The sequence below is a fragment of the Rhodnius prolixus genome, unplaced genomic scaffold (assembly GCF_049639745.1).
Source record: "Rhodnius prolixus isolate KJV_2025 unplaced genomic scaffold, Rpr scaffold_2, whole genome shotgun sequence".
Classification (NCBI taxonomy): domain Eukaryota; kingdom Metazoa; phylum Arthropoda; class Insecta; order Hemiptera; family Reduviidae; genus Rhodnius; species Rhodnius prolixus.
The window spans coordinates 27519291-27534141 of NW_027411592.1; the positions used below are offsets into that span (position 1 = coordinate 27519291).

Genomic DNA, 14851 nt, shown 5'->3' on the forward strand with positions numbered 1-14851 from the left:
ATGAACTAAGCACGCTTTGAGAGTTTTTAAAATGAACTTAAAAGGACGCGAATTGTGAATCTAGGGCAGAAGTAAGTACATTCTCGTCGGTCCGAGCTTTGAGAGGCCTAGGAACCAATTTTCCAGTAAAGAATTATTCTAAGAATAATTTGTGCTTAGTATATACTTGAAATAGATGAAATCTTAGGTATCATTTTTGGATGATTTTTTAGTGATGGGGAAAAGAAGTTATGCCAATTTTTGAGATAAATTTTTACTTAAGGCAAAATTTATTAAAATTGTGCAAAAATTTAAAAAAAAAAAATAATACAGAAAAACTTGAAATTCTTTTTGATTGCGTGCTCAATACCTCGTATTGCCACCGTGAGCTTGAACAACATCATGCATACGTTGTTCATTATGCAGGCTCATTATTAGGCGCCTGATGATTTTTAGTGGAATTCCTTCCCATTCTTCTCTTAGGACTTTTTCCAGCTTTGGTAATGTCTGTGGCGGGTCAGGACGATGGCGAATGTTTTTTCCCAATCTTAACTGTTCAATCGGATTCAAATTCGGGCTACAAGCTGCCCAGCCGAGAGTCAGAATGTTATTGGCATTTATGAATTCACGTACTCACATTTGCAGTATGAGGGCGGGCTGCATCATGCACGAAAATGAAGTGATCTCCACCAGTAAGTGCTCTACCGCAGACGTGGATTCGTAACACTTCTTTGATGTACCGCTGAGCTGTCAAACTTCCATTCGCGTACACAACCAAGTCACTTTTGTCGGTGAAAGAAATTCCTGTCCAAACCAAAATTGATCCGCCTCCAATAGGTGACGTTGGTTGTATTGTAAAAGGGAGAAAACATTTGTTTCTTCGTCTCCAGTCTCTCATTCGCCCATCATTTCTGTTCAGCGTAAATTTGCACTTATCAGAGAAGAAAACTTTCCTCCATTGCCCGACGTGTCAATTGCGATAGTCTCTGGCTAATAGATGTCAGGCGATTTTGTGTCTTCTGGTCAACCGTGGCACTTTTATCGGGTACCTGGAACGCAGGCCACCTTCCCTCAACCGCTTGAGCAGAAATCACGGTTCCTGTGGCACGACTGAGGTCACTTTGAATAGCAGGTGAAGTGGTTTGGCGAATTCTGAGGGCTTGAATCGGTCCTCACTTAATGATGTGGATCTTGGCCGGCCTTGACGTGGTCGTCTCGTGAATCCTCCTGTCTCCTGGTATCTCCCCCTGTATCGCTGGATTACAGAATGACTCACTCCCAATCGCCGGCCTTCCTCAATTAATGTTACAGCCCTACAATGTCAAATTCAGAAAGATGCCGCCTTAAACCTTGCAGGAGATCCATAAGACATAAAACAATAGCAAACACCAGTAAAACCTGCACGACTCAACGTTAAAGACTGATAGAGAAGAAATAGCCCCATATCGATCAATATGAACAAAGTTCAAGATAACAAGGAGAAAAATGGTCAAAGAAAAAAACAGCCTCTTGAGACAGATCTGAGGGTTTATCTTCCCACAAATATATCCCCTGAAAACATGTTCCAAACTGTACTCATTTTCTTGGAAGAACGACAATACAAAGTGGCCCTTTAATTTTTTAGGTGTGTGTATATAAATGTTGGAGACGTGCGTTAAACTGAAATGATAATTTAGGGTGATTTAATTTTTACTCTGGTAAGCTGGTCAGGTTTTAGCATACTCTGGTAAGAGAAAGAATTTTGTTGAGAGGTGGTAAGTGAGCACTGAGACCTATTGTTTCCTCCGCCAGCCGAGTCCCTTCAGCATCCCCTCCGGTCTCGTATGCCTGGGAAATCTTAGGATCTGACAAAGTTCCACTGAAGGTATCTCTCCTCCCGCACATGGTACTTTCCTAGGTGTATCTTAAAGAGAGTACCTTTATTGGAGCTTCCACCTACCCCAAAAGTCTGCAAGTACTAATACGTTCCAGCAGACAACTTATTTAGGTCCGCTCTGAGTCGACAATGCCAGTGACGATTACTATCAGTTTGAGGAATTTATCTTTATTCAACCCAACGCGTGCCTTTGTTTTGTTGTACTTACATCCATCCATCCGTATAGTAAATGGTCTAAACCAGCGTTTCCATACCTTTCTTTTGGCTCTCGCGTACCACTCGGTAGTACATCATAGTAAATTGGACCACTTCTTAAAAATGATTGTATTTCGTGAAATTTGTTATTCCGAGTGCATTATTTTATTATTATTATCTTTATTGGTGTAGAGATACAATGTATCTGTTACAAAGGAGTTCAAGTTCATGTTCACTTTACAAACTTTGTAAAGTGTAAGGTCTTAGTTTTAATTTTTTTTTAAATAATCAAAAATTGCGAACATAATTTTCTTTTCAAAATTATTATTAATTAATTTAAAAGTTCTTCTTAAGGATTATTATATTTGTTGATATGGAGTGGGGTTCTAAAATTTTCATAGACGGGGCAGCTGATAAACAATTAATGTTTCCGGCTCGTTCTTATTACACATAAAATAATGATCTTTGGGTTTGATTGTTTAAATTACATTATTGATTTTAAATTTAATAAAATAATGGCCACCCAATCTTATTTCAGAATGAATTCTTATAACTTGAAAAGAAATGAATTTATCTAAATATTGTTGACTCAACATTTTGTAATGAATTTTGAGGATTCCCAAATATATTAAATATAATGTTATTTACTTTATTTAAATCAGTTAAGTGCAAATGTTCCCTGTTTTATTATAGAAATATTAGATTTATGATATAAGCATTCTAATGAACCCAAATCTTCTAAATTAATTTTTTTAAGCATTCAACTACCTGTAAGTAACAATTAAATTTAATGTTGCTTAGGTTGAGCTTATTCATTAAAACAGTCTCTTAAACCAGATTTTTACATAGTTATCATTTAACTTCTGTCACATGATATTGTATTAAATTTTCTTTATCTTTTATTAATAGTGATATGGTTTTTCTTAAATTTTCTTTATAGAAGGAGGATTGAAATCCAATTATCATTTGTGTTTTCGAGTTTTGGAAAATAATCCATGAAAGACAATGTTAATCCTGTTAAATGTGCTATTATATTTTCTCCTTTATCTTGAGACAGACTAACCTTATTGCTGTACATATTAACAACTTTACTGTATAATATTATTAATTAGAATAATTTTTATGAATTATAGGAAAACGTTTCTATATTTTTATGATTTAATTTTTTTTTTATGTCCGCCATTATTGATTATTTTTCGTGTACCACCAACCAGCAATTCGCGTACCACCTGTGGTACCACAAGTTGGGAAACGCTGGTCTAAAGAATACCTCCAACCCAAATCATAACGGAACCTGTCAAGCAAGGATGAGCCGATGGATGTACTTTCTAGACTATTCTTTCTACAATTTTCATGGCGCTTTTGGACTTGGGCCAGTTTTATCTTGCTTGCCCAAGACACCACTCCATAAATTATAATGGAATCATCGAGCATAGGGTAAATGTAGAATAGCTACAAGATATCCTCCCATACTTCTGCAAACCATAAAGACACGAGTGCCTCACTTCAACGGTCTGTTCCAAGAAGCAAAATGCAGAAAATTTGTTTAGAAGTTCGTTTTGTGTATGTACCGATACATGAACAAAGTTCACAACTTATCCGATAATGGGCATTGCTGGGAGGAGGGGATACTTAAGTTTCCGTTAAAGTACTGTTTCAGTAAATGCAAGTACTGTCGCTTAAAAATACTTTTAAGGCAATTTAATGTGTTGCTTAAATTCAGAGTTTCTCAAAAGGTGGCGCTGCTCTACTAATTGGATTTTTCAATTCTGAGATTTTCTTGAATGAGATTCAATTGATTAGCACCCCTAAACTTCGTATGAACATAATATAAACATGTTATAATTAATACTTTATTTTTTTTTAGGGAAGTTCGTTTTTGGAAGGGGATGAGATTAAAAAAATGTTTCGAGTTAAAATTTTAGTTCGGTGATAAGTACAATTTACAGGGCGCTGAACTTAAGTTTTGTCTAGTGCGCCACAAATCGATGAGCCTGGCCTATGTCTATTACTGTCTGTCCGTATTGGTCAGTTGTGTCTGTAAACATCCTATATAAGCCTGTGTGTGTATAACTGCCTCTACTTATTTTAATTAAATTATTATTTTATGGCAAATTCGGTCCTTGCGCTTATACCGATCAGTCCCTAAACGTTTTTTTTATAAGTCGAGTGCCAGTATTCGTCACATAAGAAAAGAGTTGTATAAGACCACTGACGTCTTTATGGTTTGTAGAACTATGGCAGGGATATCTTGGAGCAATTCCACATTTACCTGAAGATCGATGAACACCATTATCACCTATGGAGTAGTGGCCAATGCGCCCCCGAACGTTCTCAGGAAGTGAGAAAACATCATTTCTTAAACAGTTCTCTCCCTAAATCCCTCAAATTAACTCTCCTAATTCATCACAACACAGATACAACCGACCAATATGGACAGACCCATTCCTTCTATCTCCACTCACCGCCTCATCTCTTGGCATTATCTACAGCACGCAGGAAGCCTAGTATCCCGCTCCAAAGCGAGATAAGTAGCCTTCAACTACACAGTTTTAGTTTTAAGTAATAGTTCAGTGCACGCTTCAATTAGCACCCATTCAACTTCATAGCTAACATCACATGTTTTGTGATGAGACCGAAACAATCTGTGCAGTTGCGCAGTTTAATTTTTATTGTGTTTTCTAAAATAATAACATAGAACATAATCATTACCTTTCTAGGCAATTACACACATGGCTAGTTTCGTTCAACTAGCAAGGAGAACAAACAAAAAAAATTAAATTAAATTTGATTTTTACCGCCAAAAATAAGAGAAGTCAATAATGAAACATCTTTTTGGAAAAAAAATAGCATCATCGTCGGAATTTCTCCTTCAGCACAAAACATCTGAAAATGGGAAAATGTACATTATATAGTCATATATATAATATAATACAATGTATACTGTAAATTTCCTATCGCAAAGTAAGGTAATACCTATTGTTTCAGGCAGGCTTTACGTTCTGCAGCCAAATTAGGCGTAGTGCGCAGTGGGATTAGCAAACGTACTGTTCTGCAAAACCATTTCGTACTCATATAAACCATTACTCTTTCGACTAGACAGGGAATCAAACCCGGTAGCATAATATACCATAATCGTAGCTTCGCGTCCTCGCCTATAATCGCTCGGCTATCGTGGTGCCTTAAATTTCCAAACGTAGCTTTAGTCATGCGAAACATCTTAGAAAAAAACACGATTATTTCGAAATGCAATATTTCATTTTACATTTTTTTTATCTTTAAATTAACTGACTATTCAAATGACTTTAACTAAGTGAGTACACTTTTCATAAATGTGAAATGATTAGTATACATATACTGCAGCATTGGCGGTGACACAACCGATCGCAGAGATTATAACTTCAATTTTAGAAATAAACTCAACTCCCCCAGAAAACCTTTTTAAAATAACTTGTCTGAATAAACATTTCAAATCAAGTAGAGTTGTTAACGATAAAATTATATAAAACCACAGAACAATTCAGTAAAGATAGAATCCCTTAAAGATAGAGAAACTGATTCCTTTAAACATGGAGCTTCAGTAACTGCCATACCTCAAAAACAGAAAAACTCCAAAGAATCAAAAAGAAAAAATGTTTCAATGTTAAGTCTTTGCACGCATTTAGCATTCTAAGATGAAAAATTGGAGTCATAAGTTTGAACTTCTGCAACGTTTCTCTCACAGATATTCTGTTTCGCACATAAAAATATTTTTTCACTTTCAGAAGACATCACAGTGTTCATTCTCAGCAAAATCCCTATTTCGATCGATATACTTCCTCTTTCTGAGGTTAACAGAACAACGTAAAATGCCAACTCACATCTAAGCTGATAAAAAGCGGAACTAAATTGCAGCGAAGAGTAAGGCTGAAATAGTTAAATAACTTTTTGTCTTAATATTGCTTAATAGCGAGACTTTCAAGTCCAACGCATCCATAAAGTACTCAATTAGAATCACTGTAAGCGGAAAATGAGTGACTAAATTATACTTTGTACTTTAGCTCCTAACTTTGTAAAACAAAAGAGCTCTCAACAAATTCAAGTATCATCTAACTTCCTATAGAAGCGAAATATATTGTCTATATGTTTGATGGCATTGGCTTTCGCAATAGTCAAAGTAAAAAATTTAGTTTGGCAGCCATCTTCTTAATTTAGAGAGAAGCATATCAATGCCTAAGATTGATCTCAGGATTACATCCTTAAATGCTTACCCGTCGTTGGTGGACATTATCATATTTAAATTCATCAAATATAACATTAATAACAGCAACAGTGACAAAAAAAATAAAATAAGGAATTTTAAAAAATTCACCTTTCTTGGGGGCAATTCATGTTTCTCTCCTTTTCTAATTTGTATGCAGTCTGACATAGTGATAAGACAGATGAAGCTAAATGTAGCTATTATAATTAAAATACATGCCAATTCTAAAAGCTTACTTATATTTTTCTTGACATACCTGTTACAAGACAAAAAAAAAATATTAATAATATGAAATGTAATTGCAGGTTCAGGCTAAGATCGTCCATCAAGGTTTAGGCTTTAAAGAATTTTATCGGTAATACTTAATAGCGTAAGAAAAGGTTCTGCCCTGCAAGGCAAGACATATGGGCTTAGCTTAAACCCCACCACAGTGCTTAAGCTAACAAAAAGGCTGAAGGAGGATTCTAGAGGGAGAGACATTTCAACAGATTTCCAGTTCAAAGCCAAAACTTAAACTTCTGCTCTATAAGCAACCATCTGTCTTACATCATTAATTTCAGTCAGACATCTTCGTTCATTTGCATAAATACAAGAATCACACATCAAGCCGCTAATTTCTTAATAAAGTGTCAATGCTTCTTGCGTCAATTACTTTAATTATGGTTGATTCAGGAGATTAACACTTTTCCATCGAATTACTCAAATTAATCATTTTTTCTGTAAAATTATACTGTTTTACTCTCAATTGAAAAAAAAAATCATGCTGGTAAAGGATTATTAATATTTGTCATGAGATACAATGCATAGTAGAAGGCGATCAGCTGGTTAGTCGGCGATTTCGATTTCTGTGACTGGCACACACCGTTCACTGATGTACGCCATCTTAGCTTTGTCGCTTGGTGTGCTGATTTCGCTCTTTTTAGTGCTTCTCAGCAAGATCTATATCCTTTTTGCTGTTATTATTAAGTATTAAGTATTATTTCATGTTTCATGTAATTCATTATCTTGAAAATACCGATCTCAAGGTTGTGAGTACCATTATTCTTTTTATACTCCTTTCACTCAACATCTGTAGGTTATTTGATTATTTTCTACATAATCATTCTTGTTCACCTTAACCGTCGACATTGCTCGTATTGAGCATTTCAATTTTGGTGAGCTTAGCTTTGAAATTAATTTTGTTCTGATATTGTACTGATAGTTTGAAAGGTTTTTTAGATTTTTTATTCTAGAACTTCATATCAACTTGGTTAATGAGTAGATTTCATTAACCCCTGTAAATTTATTGCCTATACAGTTACAGTTTTCCTTTTAAATTGCAATTGCACTCTTGGCAGTATGGCATCTCTTATACTGATCATTAATTTTTATTAATGCAGCATTTTTTTCTATTCTTTGCGAATTTTAACTCTGCTTAGCGCAACTTCAATCCTGAAGGGCCCACATCAGTTATTACAAGTAACTAAAAACTTTAAGCAAAAGGTTCATACCTCGTAGTTATGCAAAATTCTACTTAATGCATTTCACTTCTACACCAACCTGAAAACTTTCTCCACCGCAAGTAATTTTGGCCACTTTAGGGGGTCTATCTTGGGCTGTTAATTTGGTAATTTTTCGCGGTTCTGACATGAATCTTCTAATTTTGCTACTAATACTAACTCTTGAACCTTAACAATATTTTATTTATTATTTTTAAGCATTTCAGTAAAAGTAGTGAAGACACCAGAACCACCCAGAGTACTGCGTTTTACCCTCATTTACTATCGAATTCTTTAGGACACAAGTTTGTCAACTTAGCAGTTGCTTTTCAGAGGTACACCTAATTCTTTTCTGAGATTCCTACCACTGTTTACCTCTTCTTAAATTAGATCGGATCTTTTTCCAAAACCATTTTTCCTCTTACAGTTGCTCTAATCGATTCTCTTTTGATTCAATTTCTTTTGCTCTCTTCCTCTAGAATCATTTAGAGTTGGTCTTGCACTTCGAGAGCAGTTTTAGACATTAGCTTCATTCGATTTCCACGCGAAATTCTCGTCTGGCTAGAAATAGATATACATTGGCAGGTGCCGAACGCCTTTTAGCATCTTCGTCTAGTAAATGCTTTCGTCAGTCAAACTGATCTCTCGAATTCTCCAACACTCCCCAAAAGTAATTTTTCCAAAAATTTTACCAATAAAGGTCTGTTTTGGTTTTCGTGTTTTACGTTGTTTTAGGAAAAATTGGAGAGTCGCCGTTTCAGTGAAAGTTACGAAAACAAAACTTCAAAATTCTACACTGTGTTACGCTAAACTTCCGCTACCCTGGCGTAGCTGCAGTGGTGACGGGGTGGGCCGAGGTGTAGGCACCAGAGATAGATAAATAAAAAAAAATAAAATAAAGTGTATAAAAATTGGAAATATATATATACCTGCGTTATATTTGGGCGCCACGCCGTTTTAACATGAACTTCCGTAGTAAACGGCGAAACCTACGGGGGAAGGGGGAGCAGGAAGAAAATCAAAGAAAAGGCAAGTAGGAGTATATAATGCGTATATTAAAAACTATTAAGCACAAAGAAACAGAAATAATGGCAAATGCAACTTAGTTTACTTGTTCAAGTTTGAACGTTACGCTAATTACCTTAATTACGGAAGCTTCCTTACACAGACAAAAAAAAACTAGAACTTATATAAAAGCTGAATGTTAACACAAAAATACTAGAAACACTTTTTATAATGAAAACCTTAATACCACAAAGAAAAATTAATTACATGCAACAAAAGAAAGAATCGAAATAGTAAAACTAGTAACTACTCAAAGAAAAGGTAAAGTTCTTTGATTATCCAAACAGAGCCTGTCAGAAGACGCTTCTCCGGGAAACAGTTTGAATCAAAACGGGACTTACCCCAGGCCGGGTTGTTGTTCTTTTTGGTGTACTTCATAGAGTGATATTTACGGAGGTGACCGCTGTCTTCTTTCTTCGGGATCCCCACGACGCTGTTCCAGAGCTTTTTCCGGCACCGTCCTCCTAGCCTCTCCATTCCAGAACTTCCCTAATTTCCCAACCAGGAAAATTAGAGGTCCAAATCCGGCCTAGCTGCAGGAAAAGGTGACCATGTGCCTCGCACCGAGCTCCAGCGCTCACTGACTCTCACACCTCTTAACTATGCGCCGCTCTGCTTTTTTTCCCCCCTTTGTCAGCAGTCCGAAGTACACCTTCACTCTATTCTATTGTTTTGTGCATAAAAACTACGTATTGCTTATGCTAGGCATGCATTTGCTTTATAGATTAAATTATTTAAAATTAAAATTATAACTAAATTCTGTTACCCGAATTTTATTCGGTAACAACTGTATGATCAAACATTTGGTCAACAGTTTTTTCTCAGGATTGAAATTCCAAAAATAAATATATTAATTATTCTTACTTAACTGATTGGTTATTCATTCTCTTGAAACAGCGTAACAGGAAATTGTACGAAAGATGTACTTTTCAGGGAGATCTTATATTATATTGCTATTTGTCGGGCAAAAGCTCGACATTTCACAGACAACAAATTATATATATAGATTATATATTAGATTTTATGTTAAGTAAGTACTTCTGACGCCAATAAGAGATTTGCATTTCTAAACAGTTCCAAGCACTTCCTGTCAAACCACCAATAATTCCAAATAGGATGAAAATAGGTACTTCAAAAAAATGGTAATGCAAGAATTCGGCAGAGTCCTCGTCATTAGTCAGAAATAATACGTCTTTCTTCAGCACACATCCTGAAAATGAACCATTTTATTTTCAATTTGCAGTTAATACTCGTATGTCTGATTTCAATTGACACAAAATGAAGTCTGAAAGCTTTGTTATTCTGTAAAGAAGACATACCAAATGGTATGCCAAAGTAGACATAAAACGTGAAATGTATGGTATGGTCCGCGATGCTCGACTATATAAAAGATTTTACGGACACTAGTAGTGCGCCAGAGAAGAGCGCGTGGTCAGTCGCTTAAGTGCTACACCAGCTAGAAACGATAACCTTTACAATTATTAAATTTCTGAGACTATTATCCAATGGAACTGCGAAGACAATAATAATGATGGGATACGCCGAATGGTGGCGGAATACCAAACATTTGGTTGCGCCTCCAGCGTACATTGTTACAAAGCAAAGAGATACAAAGGTGGAAGGGTGCACTGTGCTGTGTTCGTCTTTGAACGGGATAATACCTCCAGCGGACCACTAAATCTAAGAACTATTGTAATTTACAACTTAGTGCCTTGAGTGTAGGTGCACCACTGAAAGTCGCTTTAGTTATGTTTATCGACCAGATATTTATTGGGCCAAAGGTACCTGGAGAACAGCTCTCGCAGCTTTCATTCTGTAATGCTGATAAAAGATTTCAACTCTTATTCTACCTGGTGGGGGCGTCTAAAACTGACGAGTGACTATGCCAACGTAATGCACCTCAACATGTGGTAAGGCTCAACATTTCAATGCACCTCAGGAGATTTTAATAGTTTTCTAACTATTGGTTCGTGCGAAACTATATCACAGCGATCTCTTCCCAATTTTGGTAATGAGCTCCATTACCAGGGTGGAATTTGAAATTATAAACTAACAGCTGCCGACTCCATAAAAGAACAGAACAGAATCAGCGAAATTCAGAGACTCTATTCCAAGAGAATGAAACCTCCTGGAGACCCAATCCCACCGCATGTTATGGTTACAGGCTTGCATGATCTTACTAAATTTACTGTTCTCACAAAAATCAGCAATATATTAATACATCATTTAAAATTTTATTATTGGTTATGTAATGTTAGAGAAACCTTACCAGTTGGTGTAAAATCACAAAGCTGTGACCGATTTCACGCGACAGAGAAGAATATTTTTAGCATAAATCAATTGCAAAAACTAATTGACAACTTAATAATGTAGCAATAATAGCAGCAAGCTCAAGCCTTCCATGAAAACAAAATAAAAATAGCACAGATCACAACGTTCTTATAGCAACGAAATGTTTTTTAATTTTTATTTCTCTTCTACGTAAAAATTATTAAGATAAATAGTTTCTACCGCAACCTGCTTAATCCGCGGGGGGGGAGCTGCGCTCACTTTGTATGCGGAGCCTAGTATCGTTGATCCGCTAATAGATTCGCCTTTTACTATGGAGGAACTTCTTGTTGTCATCAATAACTCCAAGAACAATAAAGCCCCTGGTCACGACCGTATAACATTTGAATACTATAAAAATGCTCCTTCTATGTTTTTAGATATGCTCCTGTCACTGTTTAATTATATATACAGTTCAGGTATAACTCCTCACTCATTTAGTAAGTCAATAATTTTTCCCATTTTTAAAAAGGGTGGCATTAATGATCCCTCTAATTATAGAGGCATTTCGTGTTTAGACACTATATCTAAACTCTTTTCAGGACTTCTCTTAAACCGTTTAGAGTTATTTGTTAAAGATAATAACATTCTGTGTGAAAACCAGGCGGGTTTTAGTCGCGGTTACTCGACTCTGGATAATTTATTCATTTTAACCAATCTGGTACAGTTGACTTTTCAAAGACCCAGGCAGAAACTTTATAGCTTCTTTATAGACTTCAAATCGGCATTTGACTGCGTTGATCGTGATTCACTAATGTATAAACTTTTTAACGTAGGTATTTCTTCTACATTTATTCAGGCGCTCAGGTCATTATACTCTGTCGCGAGGTCGGCAGTTCGAGGCAGAAATGAGATTTCAGATTTTTTCCAAGTTGCTTGTGGAGTCAGACAGGGGTGTGTCCTTAGCTCTATTCTGTTTTGTCTGTTCCTTAATGACCTACCGCTGCTTTTGGAGGGCGGTGTACGTGTTGGCTGCGCCAAAATCAACATCCTCCTATACGCAGATGACGTGTTGCTGGCAGATAGTCCTGTTTTACTTCAAAGGAATATTAACCTTCTTGAGCAGTATTGCGACCGCTGGAACCTTAATCTCAATCTTACTAAATCTAAAGTACTGGTTTTTAAGAAAGGAGGCCGTCCAGCTGCCCATGAGCGTTGGTATTACAAAGGCACACGCTTGGAGACTGTAAATCAGTATAAATACTTGGGAGTAACATTAACTCCACGCCTCTCTTTTAAGCCTCACTTTGATGATAAAATCTCATCCGCTAAAGCGGGAATTAATAGTATCTGGTCTCGCTTTATCTCTGAGAATGAGGTTCCATTAAGTGCCAAGCTCCAAGTCTTTAATGCAGCTTCACGTGCGGTTGTCTGTTATGGATGTCAAGTTTGGGGATGGGAAAAATTTGACGCTCTCGAACAATTTCAGCGGTATTTTATTAAAAAACTATTTGCACTCCCTTCCTGTACCCCCAATTACATTCTCCATATCGAAACCGCCATGGACCCTTTATTCCTCTTTACTTTACACCTGCATTTTAAATATTGCCTTAAAGTATTAGCCCTACCCTCGTTTCGACTGTCTCGTATTGTAGCTCTCGAAGTAATTAAGAGAAACACAGCTTTCTTTGGACGCTGGAAGAATCTTGCCGAGAAACACTCTGTGGAGTTTGACACTTCATTGGCCAGTCACGATCAATGGCAGTCACAACTATCGTTGTTAAGAGCAAAAATCCTCTCAACCTCTAGGGACGAATATGTTAGAAGAGCTAAAAATACGGAACGTTTCCTCCTCTACAGGGAACTGACTACTATTAAAGTGGAATTTGGGGCCTATTTTGGTAAGAATCTGGATAACAAAAGTAAGTTGATTGATTTGAGATGGTTCTTCCGATTGAGAGGCGAGTTAGTAAATTTGGGTAGTGTGCCGTGGTTAGACAGCGAGGAGGATAAGAGACTTTGTACATTATGTACGTTTGGAGTGAGGGAGGATCTGTTCCATTTTTTGGCAGAGTGTCCGAGATTAAGTGAGCTTCGCATTAAATATATGGGACGCTCTAATATTTCCGGACCCCAGATTGTTCAGTTGCTATCCTCTCTAGACTATCACCCACTTGTAAAATTTTCCAGAAAAGCATGGAGCCTTAGAATTAAAATTCTTAAGGGAGACGATTCTTCCATTCAAAACTTTTAAATCCATAGTTATTCTGGTTAGAAGTGGTCAGTTTATTCTTCAATTTTTGTTTTATATTAATGTAATTATGAAATCAACACAATCATAACTTTGCATTTCATTGTCAGAATTTGCTTGTTTCTTCTTTTAATTATTTTTATGTCTGTATTATTACCTATATTGCTCCTTCTATTTTTTACTTTACATTATAAAATTTGGTGAAAATATTATTTAATGTTTCTTTCACTGTTACATGACATCATTTTTCTTTTATTATTACTATTATTATTATTATTAATTATTATTTTCTTCTAATGAATGTACCAACTCCTGCAGACGGCTATTAGCCATGCAATATTTCCTTATATTAAAACTGTCCGGTAGGAAAGTTGTACAAGGGTTGACCATCAGTTCAAAAACACCCAACTTTGACAATTTTTTTCTCTTTTTCTATAAAAGATAAAATTCCCAAATTTTCTTTAAATTATAGGGCAAACCCTCCTTTATCACTGTATTTGTTTTGTAACCACCCAGATCTAATAGGTTTCGAGAAAAAAATTGCCGAAAATGAGCAAAAACGGCTTTTTCAAAAAATGTTCTTGTTCTTGTTCTTGTTCTTGTTCTTGTTGTTGTTGTTGTTGTTGTTGTTGTTGTTGTTGTTGTTCTTGTTGTTACCTTTTTTGTAAACAACGTAGCGCCTAAACGCGTGAACCGATTTTCATGAATGAGGTGTCATTCGATTCAGTATTTTATGTAGATGTGCCTTTTGGGGGTCCCGACGCTGTACATCGAATGGGTGAGGAGTTAGCCCCCTTTATGTAAAGCCCCCTCCAAAATTATTATTACTAATTACTCTGTAAATCTTGGCCCGATTTTGATAAAATTTGGTAGGATGATAGGGTTAGGGCTCCCCTACGTAACATTAATGCGGCGATCAGCTCTTACACTTGTTAAAGGGAAGTATAGCAATCGTTTCAAATTATCGACACGTGAACCGATTTTTATGAATGAAGTGTCATTCGAATCGAAATTTTATACAGATTTGCACATTAAATGTCTCGGCACCGTGCCTCATAAGGAGGGGAGTTTGCCCCACCCAAATAAGGCCCTTTCTAAAACTATTATTACCAATATTTCTATAACGCTTAGTCCGATTTTGATAAAATTCAGCTCGAATAAGTGGTTATAGCTCCTCTACGTTGCTGATTCTCTTGCTCCTACTAAGAGGAAGTACTGCAATCGTTTAAATTATCAATGAGTGAACCGATTTAAATCAATGAATTGTACGATTAAAAAATCTTTGCCTCTTTGCCTTTTAGGGAGAAGTACTGCAATCCTAGTTTATTTTTCTTACTCCTCTTAAAAGGAAGTACTGAAATCGCAGTTTAATTTTGCTATTTACGTACAAATACCTTCCTATGTTATTCAAAACGCTTTCTCAAAAAAATTGTTATTGAGGATGGTTTGGGAGCCGCAACTACAATCATTCTTTAAAAAGATCTCTCCAGTGGTAGTTA

At 36.1% G+C, this 14851-nt stretch overlaps 1 protein-coding gene across 7 annotated transcripts in view; it reads right to left on the minus strand.

The window, feature by feature from the left end:
• The window catches only part of LOC141449348 (H(+)/Cl(-) exchange transporter 7-like), a 122610-nt gene that overhangs the window by 10807 nt on the left and 96952 nt on the right, over positions 1–14851 (minus strand). For all 7 annotated transcript variants that reach the window (XM_074118707.1, XM_074118709.1, XM_074118708.1 and 4 more), the window contains 3 exons: positions 9872–10043; positions 6402–6546; positions 4849–4936 (listed from right to left, as the gene is read on the minus strand). In XM_074118707.1, the coding sequence (XP_073974808.1) occupies positions 4849–4936; positions 6402–6546; positions 9872–10043 (405 nt within the window). The remainder of the gene's footprint in view (positions 1–4848; positions 4937–6401; positions 6547–9871; positions 10044–14851) is intronic.